We start from the raw sequence: 19692 nt of genomic DNA, 5'->3' as shown, positions 1-19692 counted from the left end.
AACAAGTCAAATATCTACTGTAGAAATATTTGCTTATTGTTGCATTGAGGTCAGTGGTGAGGCAGGGCTTGAGAAATGTTTGATGAAAAATGGAGTCTGAGTGGTTTAACTGATGAAGTAAGCTGCTCTAGGAGGACTATGCATTTTTTTTCCCGTGTGACTTTTTGAAGTAGAGGCAGAGACATGCCCGCGTGCACTAAAAGAGGCAGACAAAGTACATTGTTGGATGATTCTGCGAAAGCCCACATTCCATACTGTCTTCTTTTCTGAAATATCTGTACTACTTGGCAACTATTGTTTTGCCAAGTACAGATAAACACTGTAGAGATTGTTAATTGTGTTTTAAGTAAGGCTCAGGTTAGGCAACTCAAACTCTTGTCCGAGGCATGGGAATTATTACAATTCTTCTGGTTAATATGAGACAAACATTAATGGCAGATTTGCGAGGAGATTCTCACATTTACATTGTGCCACTCTAGATAAAGGGCAAACTACTAATTTAATTGCTACTGTGGTTAAATCATTATACTGTAGGTGCAGAACTAGTCAGAGTGAATGGAATTCTTAAGTACTGCCAAAAGCTGAAACTGGATGTGCAACACGTTCTCACTCCCAGTGCGTCAACAGCCTGACGAACGGTCACCGTCCCTCATCGTCACATGTCTGACTCATTAGGTGCCCGTTTTTCGTCAGGTTTTGACGCGCTCGGCTTTCAGTTGATTCCAATGCAATCCCCTTCGCGGCGATATAACGCTCAGAGCAAGTGATCCAGCCGACCCGGCTGCGGCACTGAAAGACGCTGTGGGCAGAGGAAAACTTTTTATTATTATTATTATTTTTTTTACTTTTCCTTAAAGCTTTATTGAACCTGATGCTGCTGTGTCTGATGTAGCTTTTGGCAAGGATGTTATTTATTTATTTATTTAGTGATCATGGTGTTGGTGCAGAATAATCAATCAATAAATAAAAAAAATGACGTCCACTTCCGCGTTCAAAAAGCTACTCTGTTTAATCAATATTCTGAAGAAAGATCTGATTGCTAGCCATAACGCTGTAACCATCCAAGGAAGACTGTGTAACAATATTATGTGCTTCTGCTGAGTCCAAAAGCCCTGTGTAATATCAACTTTATTATAAGAAAACACGCTTTGTTTCCAATGTCATATCACGGAGAAGCACTACATTACCCATAATCCTCATATTTATCAGCGACGTGTCTGATTGGTTGAGCTTGCTGTTACCAGCAAATGAAAAAATAAAACAGATATTTTCTTAGTAACTAAAAGGTCTTAACATCTTTTTTGTTTTCAACATTGAATAAAAAAACGGTGCTATATTGTTAAAATTCAACAATAAAGTGCATGAAAGTTGGCTTGACTTCTTTTTTTTTTCATAATTTTCACCAGCATCTTTCTGGTCCACATCACATCACATTTAATGTAATTTTTAATTCAATGAGTGAACTTTTATATTTTATCTGAAAAACATTATTATGAATTCAATTCATTTTGATAGGTTGTTCAGAGCACTAGGGACAAAGTTTCTGTAGAATTTTAGACCTGTCGGACCTCCAGAAGGGTCACAGCTGACCGTCCAGGCTCGTTTCTCGGCCTTCAAAGCCTGGATTTAGAAGCCTTTTGTCTAATAACGTCCACATTCTTGGGGTTATAAGGCTGAAAGTTTAATGTATTTGTCCGGGGCCTAAGGCCATCCACCGTGTGCAATTTCAAACCCGTGCAACCTTCACAAGTGTCAAAGGTCGCTAATCTGTGACCTTTTTGACCCCATTTCCTTGAATAAAACACCAAGACTTTGTGATAGTTGACTTTGTGGAACTTCCTCCCATCTCCCCACTGCATCTCTGGAGCTCAGCCACAGTGATCTTTGGGTTCTTCTTTACCTCTCTGACCAAGGCTCTTCTCCCACGATTGCTCAATTTGGCTGGACGGCCACGTCTAGGAAGAGTTCTGGTCGTCCCAAACTTCTTCCCTTTAAGGATTATGGAGGCCACTGTGCTCTTAGGAACCTTGAGTGCTGCAGAAATTCTTTTGTAACCTCCAATGAAGGAGTAGAACCATCTCAAGGAGGATCAGAAGAAATGGACAGCATGCGAGTTAAATATGAGTGTCACAGCAAAGGGTTACTTATGACCATGTGATATTTCAGTTTTTCTTTTTTAATAAATTTGCAAAAATTTCTACATTTCTGTTTTTTTCTGTCAAGATGGGGTGCTGAGTGTACATTAATGAGAAATAAAATGAACTTTTTTGATTTTTTAGCAAATGGCTGCAATGAAATAAAGAGTGAAAAATTTAAAGGGGTCTGAATACTTTCCGTACCCACTGTAAGCATTTTGGAGGTTGCTGACAGTCTATGTTGTCGTTTTGGTATGAGAACTTGTGTTTAGACACTCTGCATATTTGAACTGGGCCCAGCTCATCCTCTGCCTCCCAGGCAGCACCAGTCCTTTCATGGTAGTGAGAGCTGGTTCTCTTCCTCCTGAGCGAACACACTTTAATCATCACTGTGTGGTTATAGATTAATCTTTTTTTATCTTGTTTAACACCGCTAGGAAATTGTTAAACTCTCCATCGCTGTTCATCTCAGCTGAAAGCTAAATATAGTCTATTTCATTGATGTACTTTAAATGTATTATGACTGAACAGAAATAAGTGCAGCTATGATCAGAAAAAAGAAGGCCTATTATAGTATTAATACCTTGGTGGTCCGCTGACACTGAGACCTGTTGTGATTCAAAAGTGAAGTGTGATTGTTTCTCTGATGATATACTGCAGACTCAGATGTTTTTTTAGGTCAGGCTATCTTTGAAGTTTAGCATTTACCTCAGCAATTTGGTGAATTGTTAAAGTAGAGCTCAGAGATAGGACGACCTTGCCAGAAAACAGGCGGGTGAGCAAACGGCTTACTAAGAACTTACACAACTTTTGTGGTTTCCTATAGCTGTCTGCAAGTGTGCAGAGTGTCTGACAGTTGATGTAAAGATATTGTTATTGTCATAAGTCTTGGGTACTTCAGATCAGGAGAAATCATGATACATCTGACGATTCATGAGCCATGTACTTTCACATACTTTTTTCCAGCATAGATGAAACCAAAATAGTTATACTTTAGCATGTGTGCACACGCACGCACACATACACGCGTGTGTGCACACACACACAGACACATGCAAAAGAAAGTCAAGTACGAGAAATGAAGTTGCCTCTCCTGATAGTATGTCTTGAGGAAGCTGCCCATTACTGTTACCATTACTGTTTGTCTAATGATGCACTAAGTGCACATCATCTCTTGAGGGCTTTTAGGTTACAAAAAGTCATATGAGTTCATTGTAGTGGAAGTTTGATTGTTAAAGGGATAGTTCAACATTTTGGCAAACTGGCCCCTTGCCATAATCCCTTCTTCTTAGGAGTAGGTTTGTTACCTCTACTTGTTGGTGTAAGCTATTTTTAAAATGGCGGAGCCAAGCGCGATGGTTGGGGCGGCCGCCCCACCCCGTGTCGAGGCTGCAGTCCTCGGCGCAGGCGTCCCCGGTTCGGGTCCTGCGTCTGGCGGACCTTTCCTGCGTGTCATTCCCCCTCTCTCTACCTCCCCCTTTCCTGTCTATCTCAAACAAGGTTTTCGAGGTAAATTCATGCAAAACCGCTGATGCGCATTCCCGTCGGGGGCAGTTTTTTGGAAAGCAGTCTCTACATTCACCTCGAAAACAACTCTGTGTGGTAACGTTTCGTTAAAAACATCTTTGACAATTAAAGGTAACAAACCTCCTCCTGAAACTTAAGAGATTATGGCAATGGGCCAATTTGCCAAAATGTTGAACTATCCCTTTAATACCAGTCATGGTGCTATTGTGAGTCACAATGCTGTCTCTGAGTCCGTCAGTCACTAGGCTATATGAAGTCAGCTGCTGTTGAGTCAATGCAGTAGGAAAATGAGACATCAAAGAGCAAATCAACAAACAACAACAAATTTCATCGGAAGATTAGCGGCTACCTACTGTATCTGGAAGCCTTTGAAGGCATCTGTTTGATGAAATTTAAAAGATTCTGGTCATTCCAGAAAAGATTCTGGTCTTATGCAGCATTACGTTACGGCAGATGCCACTTTCAACTATATAACATTATTATTATTTTGTATATCACTATGTATCTCCTACTATGTAGGATATTATACACAAACCTTATTTTACAAATCTAAATGCTTCACATTCTACAACATATATCACATATTTTCCCAGTGAACATCATCAACGCAGCAGTCTCATTCCCTTGAAAACTTATTTGGGAAAACAAATGAGTCATATAGTAATGACAGCTGGTTGAGGGGTTGATTTTTTTATGTGGGTGTAAAAAAAAAAAAGACTTTCGAACAAGTTCCTCATTCTTTTGGTATGTTGATTTGAACCTAATGCATGTCATACCCTTTTGCCCTCTGAACTAATGTCAGTGTACTTCCAGTGTTGTTAATTATTTTGTATTACCGTATATCAAAGGAAGGCCTAAGATCTTTGGGTAAATGAAAAAAAGCTCCCTCTGGCCTCAGCCAGTGTAAACAAACTTGACTTTAGCTACATGAACAGACATTGTTTCATTAGCTTGGACACTGAACAGCAGCACATCAATGTCTGACAAAAACCAAAGTGACACTCACAGGTAAATATATATGCTAATTAGTATTCTAACCTAAACTAACATTATCGTTTTACTTTTCCTCTGCAAATGTTTGCTGAAATGATAAAGTGCAGGACGAGATGTGTGTTTATAGGTTATATGATATGAAAGAAAGAGTTTGGACTGTGAAGTGTTTTGCATATTATCTTACATGATTATAGCCTCTCACAAAGCGACACTACGTACTTGATAAACTCAAGTCTGGTGCCTCGTTACCACGCCTGTTGGATTTGGCAAACTGCTGGTACAGTATACACAAATAGTCACATGTTATGTTATCCATCCCTATGGACACCTTGCCTGTTAGACACCATTGCGTGAGTGTTATGTGCACCAAGCTCAAAGTGAAACCATCTGTTTCCAGTCAACTTGCAGAGAAGTATGTGTCATGGCCTGTAATTCCAATATCAATATCTTCATCTGGGTGGGTCCGACATCGGTACATCACGCACTGGTTCCTACTGGACCTTAAATGTAGATCTAGTAGGGAAGTGGGGTTTTTTTTAAATATAAATACTGGGTAGCGAGCGACCCTTTTTCCACTATACCAGATACCATTGAGTGATTCAATGGTATCTGATTCATGCAGCATAAATGGCAATGTAAATTTCAGACTTGGAAAAAAAGTGTCACAGCTATAGAAGCTAATAAAATGAGCAATGCAAAAGTCTTGAATGAGCTGAAGAATTAGTCAGGTTTGAGGAGTGTCACACCATTAGACAGTGGTTACTAAGGCAAGTTATCAACGTGATCACACCCTGGTTGTTGTGGAGACGGATGTGTGTCTCAGCTTGCCCGCCATGAAACAGCATCCAACTGTCATCAGGTGTGGATAACTATCAACACTGAATCAGGGATATTAGTCATCCAAAACCTGACAACAAGTTATAACAACATTTCTACATACTTCCTGTATTCACTTAGATTTTGAAATTCTTTTGAAATTAGAAAATATGAAAGGTTTCTCATTAGCTTTTCCTGGATCCTGATCCCGACGCTGGCAGCTTGCACCCTGGTCCAACTCCCCCACCTTTTCAGGTGTTTGTTGCCAGGAAATTCACACTGGCTTACACATATGTCATTTATGCAGGGAAACCCCTCAGGCACAGATTCTCTGGCAACAACCAGATGCAGTTTGGCTCACATTCAGATGAGACATGATGACATTGTTTGACTGAGCCAGTCAAGGTGAAGCAACCGGTGCTGATAAAGAGGAAAGACTGGAGACTCCTCATGCTTTTTGCTTCAGCCCTGTGGCTGCCAGGGTAGGAAGAGGTGGCTTGGGAAAAATGAACTATCATGCCACATCCGGATGAAGCAGCACAATGACTTCTAATCTCAATTTATTGCCAATACACAGGTGAGTCCCACACAAACGAGATTAAATTCTCTGTTCATATGTCTGCCATTGATTTTCAGATATAAAGATCTGTTTTAGATACTTGGTTGTCGTGGTGGTTTACCATCTTTTCCTTTTATGTGGCTCTGATATCTTTAAATCAAATGAATGCTATGCCAATACTATTTCAGTGGAAGTCAGTGTAGATAAGTCGCTGTAAGGATCTCCCACAGTTGTGTTAAATGGTGCCTGTAAAACTGAGGAATGTTTTAAGGGCTTGTTTGCTTTCCTGGGCCTCTGTACATTTGGATAAAACAATAGATTAGTCATAAAAATGAAGCACCTTTAAAGCACAGTGAACATTTATAGTGTGCGTCTGTCTGTGACAATGATCTAACCTCTAAGTGTTACACTTTCTACAGATCACACCAACTTTTTCGGTCTGTCTGGGAGGTGTGCTCTTGGTGCTGGCTGGGCTCCGTCACAGGAGGAGTGCTGTCCGCCTCCAGAGGATGGCTCCGCCGGTTCTTACTGCTTAAGCTGGTGTTGGTGCTGCTGCTCCCACATGGAGCAGGCATCCCCCTGCTGGTGGGCTGTATGCTGAGCCTGCGGGCGCTGTTGCTGCTCCGCTCCCCGCACATCTCCACCAAGCCATCCACTGTGTTCCTGGGCCAGCTGGCTCTCTCAGACAGTCTGGTTCTGCTGCAGTGGGCGCTGCGGCTGGTGGAGACGCTGTCCCGGTGGGCGAAGGAGGTGGGCCGTGAGGTGGACGAGGGCCTCATGAAGCAGGGGGAACTGGTTTGGTGGAGGGAGACTGTGAGCGTGCTTTGTCAGCAGCTGCTTGATGCTCACCACCTGGTCTCTCTGCTCCTGCTAGGGCTGCTGGGGCTGGAGGCCACGCTGGTGTCACGTTGGCCACAGCAGACTCGGAAAGTAAGGACCTCCCAGTGGGCTCAGTTCACCTGCACCCTGGTCTGGACGCTCGTGCTGCTGGAACTGATGCTATCGCTGCACTCCGAGATTTTAAACAAATCCAGACTTCAGACTTACTCCTTAAAACTGCACAACCCCCAGACTTCACATGGGAGTTTGGGGCCTCTGCCCTCCCTGCCTGCTTTTTCCCCCTGTCTGAGGAAGATATTATGGCTGGTGAATTTATGGCTGCAATATGCTGTGTTACATTATAAAGCACAGAAGAGAAAGAACTGTGTAGATTAATTTTGGTTTTAGATTAATATAAAACGGTAACACTTTACTTGAATACGTGTTCATAAGACTGACGTAACACTGTCATAACCATGACATGACACCTGGCCGAAACATCAATGAATACTTATGACAGCTGTCGTTAAGTGTCATTTGGTAAATTATGTCACTTTTGATGCAAAGTTGACATTGTTTGAGATGTCCTTGTTATGACAATTTGACATAAAGACAACACAACCTGTCATAGCAGACCTAATTGCCAAACCTTAAAAATAATGTCAACTTGTCATAACAAGGACATCTCAAACAATGTCAACTTTGCATTAAAAGTGACATAATTTACCAAATGACACTTAACGACAGCTGTCACTGATGTTTAAGACAGGTGTCATGTCATGGTTATGACAGTCTTATGTCAGTCTTATGAACACATAGCCTATTCAAGTAAAGTGTTACCCATAAAACTGTCTAATTTGCCCTTTGTATGTATTTTATTTATATAATAAAACTCTATTTAACATGATGGTTATTATGAGTAAGATGTATTTTTATGGGCTTTACAGTGAGACTAGTAACACCTGTGTCTGTGAGTGTGTCACATCACTCTGTGACAGTGTTTACACTTGTGCACTGTTATGATGAAACTATTAAAATGTTAAGTGACATCTTTAACCCCAGAGTAACAGGAGGACATGCATTCGAGAGTCAAAGAGGTCAGTGAACTGACACACAGCACTGTGTCGCTAAAATTAGCTGACCTAACTGATAGCAAGCGGCTGTTTACATCAGACCAACACCCCGGGTGCACTGCCCTGAGAATTGAGAAAGGGTGGTGTCGAAAGTGTTATTTCTTCTTTCAAAATTTACATGGAAGAGGCCTATCCAGGAAGTGTGTCCCCGCTTTGAAAATATGTTGTGAAACATGAAAACCTGAACTATGAGCAAGCCATAAAAAGCAACAGACTAACAATAGTACAAACAGGCAGGATAACAGGCCAGCAGATGCTGTGAATGGTGGCTTCATGTGAAATTGTCAGGCAAAAATATTTATTCAGTTTATTTACATTTGCTATGTTGTGAAGCGAGTTGATCTCACACTTTAATAACAGAGACAGATTATGATATCTTTCACATTGTATACACTCTCCGTCCCCTGTTTGATCTGGCAGGCGGCCCAGGAGGAAATGTGAAAATAAAATATAATTAACTGTCATGAACAGAAGCTTGCAGAATTATGCTACAGTACACATTACAACAACTTTTTAAGTAGGTTATCAATCTATGACGCTCCTCACGGTCTCTAATGGGTGTTCAGGATTATGTTCTGTTTGTCATGTCTTTCACGCTGACCAACAGCTGATAAATAACACTGTTTACACTTGTTTTACAGCTCATTATTTCATGTGGGACAGCACAGTAGCAAGACACACACACACACACACACACACACACACATACACAGAGAGAGAGAGATGGGGGCGGCTTTTTCTGTCAAACCCGGGTCAAGCTGATAAGATCAAGCGTACCCAGGCACGCTGAGGTTTTAACTCACATTTCTGCTGATACCATCGTCAGTGCTATGCACAAATTTGTTTCTCAGGACGTGAAAGATCATAGATGTACATCCTGTTTGTAAATTATCTCTATTTGTGAAGTTGAAGATGGGGAACATTATAAACATTACACCAATGCACACATATGCCGTACACACGCATGCCACAGTTGCTGCTGTCTACCCCAGGCACTACTCTAAGCTGCACTTCTGCACTACTGAGCTGCATCCAGCAGAGAGAAGCACAGAGCTGCTGAGTTGCACTGACTCCCTTGGCTCTGTGAAGAGGATGGAGGAACTGAGCTCCCACATCAGACTCATTTATAAAAGCTGCCTCAGTGTGTGTTTATGTGTGTGTGAAACGTTAAGTGTTCCTGGAACTAATTGATTATAACCAAGAAACAACGGGGTCCAGAGCAGTGAAGAACTCTGGTGGCAGCTTCCTGAGTGTGGTGCTCTTTGTTTGGCAGTGGTAGGCTACTTTGGCTCTGGAACTGTCACTCACAAATATAAACAATGTGAGGTCAGACTTAAAAAAAAAAAAATCCTGTTTATCCTCTGCAACAAGTCAAGGTTCATTCATGCACTGAGCAGAGGAGTGTTGTGATTGTTACTTACAAAAGTTCCAGATGGGAGTAAGCAAGGCACATAGTTTATGCAAAGATATTATAAAAGTATGTGTTTCTTCCAATGAGTGCTGCACCATTTGCCTGGGAAAAAGTTTGTGTTCACAGGTTCACAGATGGTGGTATGATAAACAACATCCTGATCTGTTTACTTATCACTTGTATCTACTGCACTTCACATTTAGCTATGAGAGTGTCCCAGTGACCAAATCATGCACCCAGAAATTACAACACGTTTGCAGGTTTCTTACTAATACACTCACATCCGCTCGAGTGTTTCTCAACATGATGCAACACTTTGAATTTGAATGCATTGTATTGCCTCTACATGTAATGATTTTACCAACAACATCTCAGCGCTTGCAGCTCTTTGAGTAATGAGTGTATAATGTTTATCATGTTGACAATCTTTTACTTGTCACAAAGCACAACTGAATCATCACTTCAAACTGATGAGTCTCCTTCGGTTTCGGGAATCTGTTTAGAAACCAAAGTACGTGGTTTCAATACATCAAGCAGTTGTTGAGATATGACCAAAGTCATAAACTGCAATTTTCATTTCTTGTTTAAAAAAAAATCTATATTTTTGACTTCTTTGACAATCAGGTTTTCTTTTTTTGGCTGACAAAAATGTGTAAATATTAAAATGAGTTTGACAGTTACTCCAACCATATAAAGACTTTCACCTTTGTCTCATGGGGGATGTAGTATAGAGGGACCTTTGAGCTCAGCATTTAGATAGATCCTTTATTCCATGCCAATAAAGCAGATTTGAACTGAAATAATGCACTTGTGTGTCTTGTGTCTTGCCCATTCCCTCCAAAAGGCCTTGTTTGGAAAAGAACTAATCAAATATTCGGGATCTGGCCTTTTTTTCCCCCTGTACGCATCACGAGTCAAGGTACATCAGCACATTATATCACAACCAGTCAGCTCTGTCTGCTCTGGCTGGGGTCAGTCTGGTCAGCCTGTCTGCCTTGCCTCTCAGTCTGCAGAGCGACTGCTCACCCATGGCTGCTCATGCTGCCCCTGTCAGTGCGGTGGGGTAAACAGCTACTGCTCCGTCTCAGGCTGTAGCTGCAAAGTGTCTGCAGGCTCCCTCTGCGGCCTCGGCCTCAGCCAGCAGCATTGATCGGAAGAGCCCGTCTAAAATCAGATCAGAGCTGAACGCTTGGTTCACAGGGTCAAAGGTCAGCTCCACACATACACACCTACACATGTATACGAGACCCCACTGCTGTCATGTTAATATCAGTCCATGAAGCCTGTGAAGCCCAAGACTCCTGCGTTGCACTGCCTTGCTGCTTTTGTCCAGATCTGTTGTCAGGACAGAGGTATGTATGGCACGACATGGCTGCCCCTAAACCCTCCTGGAGCCAGTGAATGAGAGGATGGACGGAGGCAAAGGGAGGAAAGCAAAGGAAATACACTCATCATCACATTAAAGGAGAGCAGAACAGAGGGGTCGAATAAGAGAGTTGGGAGAGGGAGTGAAGGGGGGTGGTGGTGCAGTAATGGGGTCTTTGTTCTGGTTGGTGTGACTCACAAAGCCTTGGCCCGGGCAGCACAGCTTAGTTACCGTTACCAAACACAGAGAATAAGGAGGGAGTAGAGTCTGTGTAGTCTATCAGCTTCAATTGCACAGGAGGTTTTTTTTCTTTGGGAAAGAAATGATCAGATGAGCTCATAATATATTGATAGAAAAACATATATGTTACTCACAGTGAATGTGTGAAAACTTGACATATAAATATATACATACAAAACATTTGTCATAAATGAAGAAACTTTATATTTAAGATATTTGGGTACATTTGAGTTGTTGAGTCTTAGAGCAACATTAGCGTCCGTTTCTCCAGATTTGGATTTCTTTACTGTCAGTTGTTCGGGAGGTTTTTATTGGGAGCCAAATTATCCACAGAAGTCTCTCCAAAACAAACAGACCCACTGATTATAACCGGCAAAACAGCAAAAAGTAAAAGTCGGAGTTTTGCCGAAGCTGTACAGAGAACACGGGATGTCATGGGACTGGAATCTGAGACTTCTTTAACCTTTGTTTCAATTGTTTTTGTGATAACCTATGATCCAGATGTTCAGGCGGTTTTTACCGGCAGCTGAACTGCCACACATATGTGTCGTCCTTTCAACAACAAACAGCCTAGGAGATTAAAACAAACACAAACTCCTGATAAAGCAGCTTTACATTAAAAACCAGTCCTTGGCAGATGCAGCCTCTGTCATGGAGAGACTTATGTTATATACCTTAAGATCCAGACATCCAATGATTCAAATCTAGTTAAAATACATAGTCGAAAACAGCCAAGGTGCAAAATATTAATGTGTGTCTTAATAATATCAGATAAAAGTTAATTTTGAGCTTTTTACTGTCAACAACAAGGCTGACACACGGGCATATAAGATATGAAGTCACTGACAGGGGACTAAATGAGACAGACCTATACCATTTAGGTTTAAGAGGTTCTGGAAAACTTCAGCATAATGTACACAACTATATAAGTAAGTACATAACAGATCCAGTTATTTTTGGAAAAGTTATATGCTACCAGTTTAATAGAAGACTCTTTGGGGAGGCTTTAAAATATTTACTTTTAACCCAAGGAAGCAACACTCTGCTTGAGATGACACTAAGTGAAGAGAAACACTGAAAGATGTTATGAAACATCATGTTTTTATCACAGAGTGTGACTCATTGTATTAAGCGCTTTAACACCAACAATGATGAGGTTAAAGACATCTGGCAGCATGTAACGTATCGCTTGTGCGCATATTGGAGGTGTGTGTGTGTCATGTATTGTGCATGTGTGTGTCTGAGTTCAGCTTATGGAGTAAGCAGGATGTCCTGTCCTCCCTGCTGCTATTGTGGAGTGGTCAGCCTGCCAGACGCTACCCCCAAAGACCACTTCCCCTCTTTCAAGTACCTCTCTCTCTCACATACACACACACACACACACACACACACACACACCACACACACCACACACACACACACACACACACACACACACACACACACATACAGCCCATTGCCAGCCTGAACACAATGGGAACCTGCCCAACACCGCCCTGTCACCTTGCTAAAAATAACTTTTTTGGTGGCCTTAGACATGAAAATTGTATTGTAACAATAGTGTGGCAGGACTTTGATCAGCCAAAATAGCACCATGTTATTCTGAGGTATCATAATGACAGTTAACACTCTATTTGGCTGCTGTGAAATCAGAGAGAGTCCCGGGAGATGTCACCCGCCCATTATGAGCTGTAATTGTAGTTTCTTTTTATGTGCTATGTTTTATTTTTAGACTGTGGATTATATTTTGCAGTTTATTAGCTGTGGGAGAGAAACCAGTCACTGTCAGTCACTCACTCTCAGAGGCTCAGTTTTTCTTTGGTTACAGTACATTGGCACTTAATGTTAGTTTAAATAATCACACAAATCTATTTAGGATATAAGGTTAAATGTGTTTGTGAATCTTTCCTTCGTTAAATAAACTTTTAACAATGGACATATTTTTGTGAATTATGTTATAATTTGCAGTAATCTAACTGGTGTTGTCAATGCCTCAGTAAAGATTTACTGTAAGGCTAGAAAAAGCAGAAATAACATGAGTGTCTTTTTTGTCAATAAGGTTCTGTTACTTAGGAGTAAGTTGTTTTGGGTTCGTGCAGTTTTTCTTATAGACTCATTAAACTCTTAAAAATATTTTTTACTGTTTGTTGTAACTCAACAAATAGTAAAAAATATTTTTAAGAGTCAAGCAACTCTTTAAAAACTTGTGGCGCTTGTGTTTTTTTCACATACATACATACATACATACATACATACATACATACATACATACATACATACATACATACATACATACATACATACATACTCTCCACTGACAGTGGTGGAAAAACACACAGAACCTAAATACAGTAATGTAAGAAACATATAGGGACTGTATGAAAATTATTCTGAAGATAAAGAGTAGGTAAAGCTTTTGGTAAGAGAATGTGAAGTCTTTTCATTTCCTAGCAGAGGAATTCTCTTATTCTGATGCAGATTTATAAAGAAGGAAGAAAATAAATGTTGTTTTGTGGCTTTTGTTTCAGAAGAGACATCTCCAACACAAGGCAGTGTCAGTGCTGAAGCCCATTAGCAGCCACAGAGCTGCTGCCTGTCTCCATCTGTGGCTGTAATAGTCGTTCACTTATGAGAATCAGCAGGGGAGATTTTCAACATTTTGTTATGTTTGCCCAGTTAGCTAACTAGTTGCAATAAAACAAGTCGTTTTGATGTATCACTTACATAAATCTAACACCCACACTTCACAGCATCCAATAATTGCTGTATTTCATATTTCATAATATTTGTAGGATGGTGCAGAGGAGAAAGTAAGACACTCTGCTGTACTTAAATACTGAATAACAGAACAAGTAAAAACAGTGTCTGATTAAACTTCCTTGTGTTGGTGGCCCCAGACACAGCAGAAATGTCTGTTATCACACTGATTAACTGTGAGACTGAGTGTATAATAAAAGTCTGTGTCTGCTCACAGTAAGCTGTGAGCTCTCCACTTGATGACACCAGCTTTGGCCCCCCTCCCTCCCTCCCTCCCTCCTCCACCCCCCATCCCTCCCTGTCCTTTCCTCCTTCTCCACAATCCTCTATTCACACTGCCCCACCCCTCCTCCTCCTCCTCCCCCTCCCCACTGCCCAGCCGAGGTGCTATTGTCTCGTTTCCTGTGGCCGTGCGAGCAGCTCTCCACGCACACGCGCGGGCGCGCACAAACACCCGGGGTGAGCAGGCGCGGTGGATGTGAGGAGGTCCAGCAGCGGACAGACAGACAGACGGACGGACGGAGAGACGAAGGGACTGACAGAGAGAGTAGTCAGGATTAATGGAAGAACTCACACCCGCAGGATTTGTTGTCGCCGTCGTTTAAACCCGTCCCGTTATTTCTCTGTGCACTTTGTTCCCGGGAACAGCTGCAGAGTCTCCACGAGCAGCAGCTGAACATCTGAGTGATTTAAAAGTATGGAGTTTTTCTTCTGACACCAGCAGACCGCTGCTGCCGCCAGGCTGACAAACATCAGTGGCCAGGAGGTGAGCTGTCACCATCCATTCAGCTGCCAGTAAGTCTGTCCTGCTTTGTCTCCACACAACAGCAGTTTTGTGTTGAGCTGACAAAAACATGTTGTCTCTAGTTGAGGGAAACTTTTGAGAGGCTTCTCTGCACATTGGGCAGCGAGCTATAGTTGGTTGACACACAACTTTAGATGCCACACTATCCAATTATACCAGCTGTCACATTCCTTTAACAATAGGCCCCAATTATCCATGAGCTGTTTGTTTAAGGCACAAACAACACAAACACCTTTCAGTGCAGGATAATGTAATTCACTCCACAGTTCATAAAGGCCCCAGCAGAGGTAATTTAATTATGGTGTAATCTACAGTCACAGCAAAGATACTAATCTACCTCTGTTCTTTCTTACGTACCAGTCATGACAAAACTGTTTGTTTTTTTATTAAAATTACACCCAATAATAATTTCCAGCATGGATTTCATTTTATTTTTTGATAAATCATTTGGTTTATTAAATAATAATGAAAACAAAAAGATACTTAATATTCCATGGTGATATGGTCAGATTTGCCTTTTCTGTTCAACCAATTTAACCCAGATAAATTCAGTTTTCAGTCCCAGAAGACAAGAATATCTGAATGTGTTTGTGAGGTGTAAGTCTGTGATGTAAAATGACCTATGTGATAAATTGATGATAAAAAAAATCAGATTTAATTTGACTGCTTCAGTTTTAATTTGACTGCTTCAGCTTTTACAGAACTTGAATATTATAAACCTCATTGAGCATATTTAGGGGACGCCATACCTTCCTTATATTGGCAGTGTGAGTGTGATGTGACTTAAGAAACATCTCTAGTACTGAGACATTCCTAGTAAAAAAAAAAAAGCTCTGTACACCAGGCTGTACACTGAAAACATCTTCTCAAACACAACACTGTGGGTCTGGTTGTCCCCCACCTTCAGCCCTCCCTGCCTTCTTCCTTCTTGCATGTGAGAGAAAGGAACAGCTGGATGTGAGTTGAGCCTGAACTCGATCCGTTCAGATCAGCAGGTCCCAGAGGCCTGTTTGTGTCACTGCTGCGGGAGGAAACCCTGTGACTGCGCAGCTGTCTAAAACCTGTACATTAAGTCCATATACGCACACACTCAGGGCTGGTATCCCTCAGCAGGACTTCTTAAGTACGTGTCTGCAACGAGCCTGCAGTAGACGTGGATCTTGTTTCTTTCAAACACAAACTGTGTGGAGGCCAAACCCAACGTCCTATAGTCTTGGCTCCCTGCAGAAACAACATCAGCTGAATATGAAACTGGCACCGTCAGGGGTCCTGGGCCTGAGCCACAGCACACAGAACCCCACAGTGTGTCTGTTTGTGTGCGTGTGGACTGGCACATGTAAGTGTTTGCCTGCTTGTGTATGCACGTGTGGAGACTTGTGTATATGCGAGTGTGTTTTTGGAGCAGACGGGTACAGTGAGGGCATTGTAAGGGCCGCTGGAAGGTTTTCGGGTAGGCGTGTGAAAACGCTGTAAAGATGTCACACTGCAGCTGGCACAGGACAGGGCTGATGGACTGCTTACACTCACAGCATGGCCTTTGTCTTTGAGTACATGTGTGGGTGTGTGTTGAAAAGACAGCTCTCATCCAGAGACACTCTGGAGTTTTACATGCTATACCATACAGGCCGACCACCTCCCTGCTGGTTTGGCTCTGTTGCGTGACACAAGATAAGAGCAGTTCAACTTGATAAACCAGCTGCTGCAGTGATTCAGGATTGCTCTGCCATAAAAAAGGCTGTAAGATTTTTCACAAAAAAAGATAAAAGGTTAAAATCAATGCAACAGAAGCCGAGACGTCCGGAGTTTGTAGCGTGTTGGTAAAGGTCCAGAACTCCTGGACCTTGCATTGCATGCAACTTGATAGTGTTTCTATTTCACTTATTCATGCCTGATAAACAACCATGTCCTTCATGCTCTACAGACCTTCAGATGTTAATGCAGATTGAAGATTTTTTTTTTAAACAAGTCTCAAATACCAAGACAAGATAACCCTGCTGATGTGGCAAAGGTTTTGTAAAAGGTTTTGGACACAGATGTTTTCACATGCTGGGCGGTAATCCCCAGTGGAGTGAGAACTGAAGCTGAATAGGAAAATGACCAACCTCTGTTTTGTGAGTCATTTGCATGCGCAGTGACTAAATTTGATACTGTATCATTTCTTTGGCACGTGCCTCTGTGGTTCAGGAAACATTTAGCTTCCTGAACAAACGCCACACACTGTGTCATCGCTTGTGAGCATTTGCAGACTGTTTATGTTTTTACCTGCACACACAGATAATGCTTAAAACCACATCGCCACCCACACAGAACCACTTTTCAATGTGATTTTAGCATTCTTTTACTATCAACACACACTTATGCCAATGTTGAAAAGATGAGGGAAATGATAAAAGCTGTCTGTTCTGCAGCCTCTGTTTAAGGACTTTAACACGTGTTGCCTGCCGCTGATAAATTTGCATTGCTCAGTCAATAGACTGTCCTATGTGGAAATTGCTACTTTATTTTAAAAATCTTAACTTTAAATTAATCTGGCTATTTCCAAACATATTTTATAAGTAACTATTCAACAAAACTGGTCATCACACAATATTAGATGTTACATTTTAATAATAGTGGCAAACTAAGTGTATTTTGCCTTGTCATCACTAAAATATCACTTCATATATGTAAGTTGGAAGTGCATTGTTTGTCACAAACTATTGTTTTTTCTCTACAACAGTGCTCTGTGATGGTGGGAGCTCTGCAGTTTCCATTGAGTTATTTACTTTTCCCAGGTGGAGCTCAGCTTTAGATCTTTCTGTATTCTTATGATCACAGCTGATAAATGTGGCTGAAGTGCATTTAATCTCCCACTCTCCTGGATTTAGCTCTCACGCGCCTGATGACAGCCTGAGTGCTGTGTGCCACACTGCCACTGTAACTGACACCAGAGGGGGTTTCATTTACACCGACAGATAACTCATAAACATGCCCACACACATACTGACAAGCGTGCGCAGACAGCCAACCGATTTCTGCTTTGTTTCGTGGTGTAATGGCTGCTTCATCCTATGGAGAATGGGAGTTGTTTGCTTCTTGGTGTGTAACTTTTATTGTGAGGAAGTGAGCATGTGCTTTTTCCTTTTCTCTCCACAGGAGGACTGACCAGCCCTGCAGCCGTGCATCCTGGCCGTCCCTGCCTGCATTTGTGTCTGAATGTCCGTGATGGCTCAAAGGGGGCTTGACTGGTGGATCCCCTGCTGACACCTCAGATCCCCAGATATCCGCCCGACTGCCCCCTTTCCTGACAGCTTTGGTGTACCCTTGTTCCCTGGAGCTCCCCTCCCCTTTTGAGCTGTCACCATGGCTAGTCTGGTGCTCAACGAGACTGGAATGGAGGACTGTGGGATTGACGACTCTTTCAAGTACAATTTGTACTCTGCGGTCTACAGTGTGGTCTTTGTCCTGGGCCTGATCACCAACTGTGCTGCACTCTTTGTGTTCTGCTTCCGGATGAAGATGCGCAACGAGACCACAATGTTTATGACTAATTTAGCGTTATCTGATTTAGTGTTTGTTTTCACGCTGCCTTTCAAGGTCTTCTACAATGTTAACCGCCACTGGCCGTTTGGAGATGGACTTTGTAAGGTATCAGGAACAGCTTTCATCACCAACATCTACGGCAGCATGCTCTTCCTCACCTGCATCAGTGTAGACCGCTTCCTGGCGATAGTCTACCCTTTCCGCTCACGCTCCATCCGCACAAGGAGGAATGCAGCGCTGGTGTGTGCTGCTGTGTGGCTGACCATCGTAGGAGGAGGAATATCTGTGACCTTCTTCTCCACCATCAACAGCACAAATAGAGCCACCACGTGCTTTGAGGGCTTCTCTAAGAGCACCTGGAGGACCTACCTGTCCAAAATCACCATCTTTATTGAGGTAAGTCACCAGCAGTTGGCTCTAAAACCCACAAAGATTTACTTTTATGCTATTTATACAATTAACCTAATCATTTTTTTTATTATCATCCCAGATTGTGGGTTTTCTCATTCCCCTGCTGGTCAACTTGGTATGTTCCTCACTGGTTCTGCGGACATTACGTCGCCCGGTGACTGTTGGTCATGGCTGCGACAGCAAGAGACGTGTCTTACGGATGATCCTGGTCCATCTGGGCATCTTTATTATCTGCTTTGTCCCCTATAACTCTATCCTATTCCTATACGCCCTGGTACGGACCCAGGCCCTGGCCAGCTGCACTGTAGAGACATTTGCCCGAACTCTATACCCGATCACTCTTTGCCTGGCCAGCCTCAACTGCTGCCTGGACCCTGTGGTCTACTACTTCACCTCAGAGAGCTTCCAGAAAAGCTTGACCATGGGAGGAAAAGGGTCTGGCTCCCGACCTGAGAGCATCCCCCGCAGCGATACTGAGACCCAGGACACAGCAAACGCTCTCCCCAGTGACACACACACTGTGGCTAGCAATGGAAAGGAGACTAAGATGTCTGAAAGTCAGTTCTGACACAGCAGGGAAAATGGAGAGTGAAGAAGGACAGCATGGGTTTCAAAGACAGGAACCCTGAATTTGACAAAATAAGCAATCAGCTGTTTGGTCCTGGAAGTGACAAATGCATAACTCAGCAGATTAGTTAAGTCCTGAGGTAAATCCTGAGGTATGGCCTGGGCTTTACGGATTAATCCACCACTGGAGAGCAAAGGAATTTATCTGTGTTTGTTATGAGAGAACACTACGGGGACCAGAGACCCAGCCACATCAGGACTATTGTGATAGTCCAGAGACATGCAGAGCCTCTGAAAGAGACTCCAACACATCATCACTCAGGCTTAACACACACAAACACTCACAAATGCACTGGATTGTGGATAAGATGGAGATTTCTTTCCATGCTGTTGAAATATGCTGTTAAGTACTTTTATAATAAACTGAGCCCTTAAGTTTTATTGTTATAAAGCTCAAGCTTTCACAGTGCATTATATCATTTTAGACATTAATGTTATGACACTCTTTAATGTGGTGAGAACCATTGCTATTACAAAACAGCAGCATACTGACCTGCTGAATTAAATGTGTCTTGATGTTGAAGTTTGAGGCCATTAAATGTCTGTTTTGAAATGCTTTCCTGGCAGCATT

The 19692-nt window shown here is 42.2% G+C and overlaps 2 protein-coding genes across 3 annotated transcripts; both read left to right on the top strand.

Moving 5' to 3' along the window:
- Positions 1 to 5488: 5488 nt before the first annotated feature.
- LOC146980163 (uncharacterized) lies at positions 5489 to 7266 on the top strand. The gene is made up of 2 exons (XM_085788641.1): positions 5489 to 5514; positions 6450 to 7266. Exons 1-2 carry the CDS (start codon positions 5489 to 5491, stop codon positions 7243 to 7245), a joined length of 822 nt encoding a protein of 273 aa, XP_085644767.1. The 3' UTR covers positions 7246 to 7266.
- A 6705-nt stretch (positions 7267 to 13971) lies between these two features.
- Positions 13972 to 19677, top strand: lpar4 (lysophosphatidic acid receptor 4). Of its 2 annotated transcripts, none has more exons than XM_085788426.1 (3): positions 13972 to 14551; positions 17697 to 18479; positions 18574 to 19677. In XM_085788426.1, the coding sequence occupies exons 2-3, from the start codon at positions 17904 to 17906 to the stop codon at positions 19060 to 19062; spliced, it is 1065 nt and encodes a 354-aa protein (XP_085644552.1). In that variant the 5' UTR covers positions 13972 to 14551; positions 17697 to 17903; the 3' UTR covers positions 19063 to 19677. The 2 variants fall into 2 exon arrangements, with proteins under 2 accessions (XP_085644552.1, XP_085644553.1); XM_085788427.1 differs by having other exon boundaries at positions 14171 to 14522.
- The last annotated feature ends 15 nt before the right edge of the window (positions 19678 to 19692 follow it).

Source organism: Trachurus japonicus, chromosome 10 (assembly GCF_045865225.1).
Source record: "Trachurus japonicus isolate A0001 chromosome 10, Traja_1.0".
Taxonomy (NCBI): domain Eukaryota; kingdom Metazoa; phylum Chordata; class Actinopteri; order Carangiformes; family Carangidae; genus Trachurus; species Trachurus japonicus.
The sequence above is the reverse complement of the archived record's forward strand: the minus strand, read 5'-3'. Positions and strand labels throughout refer to the sequence as shown.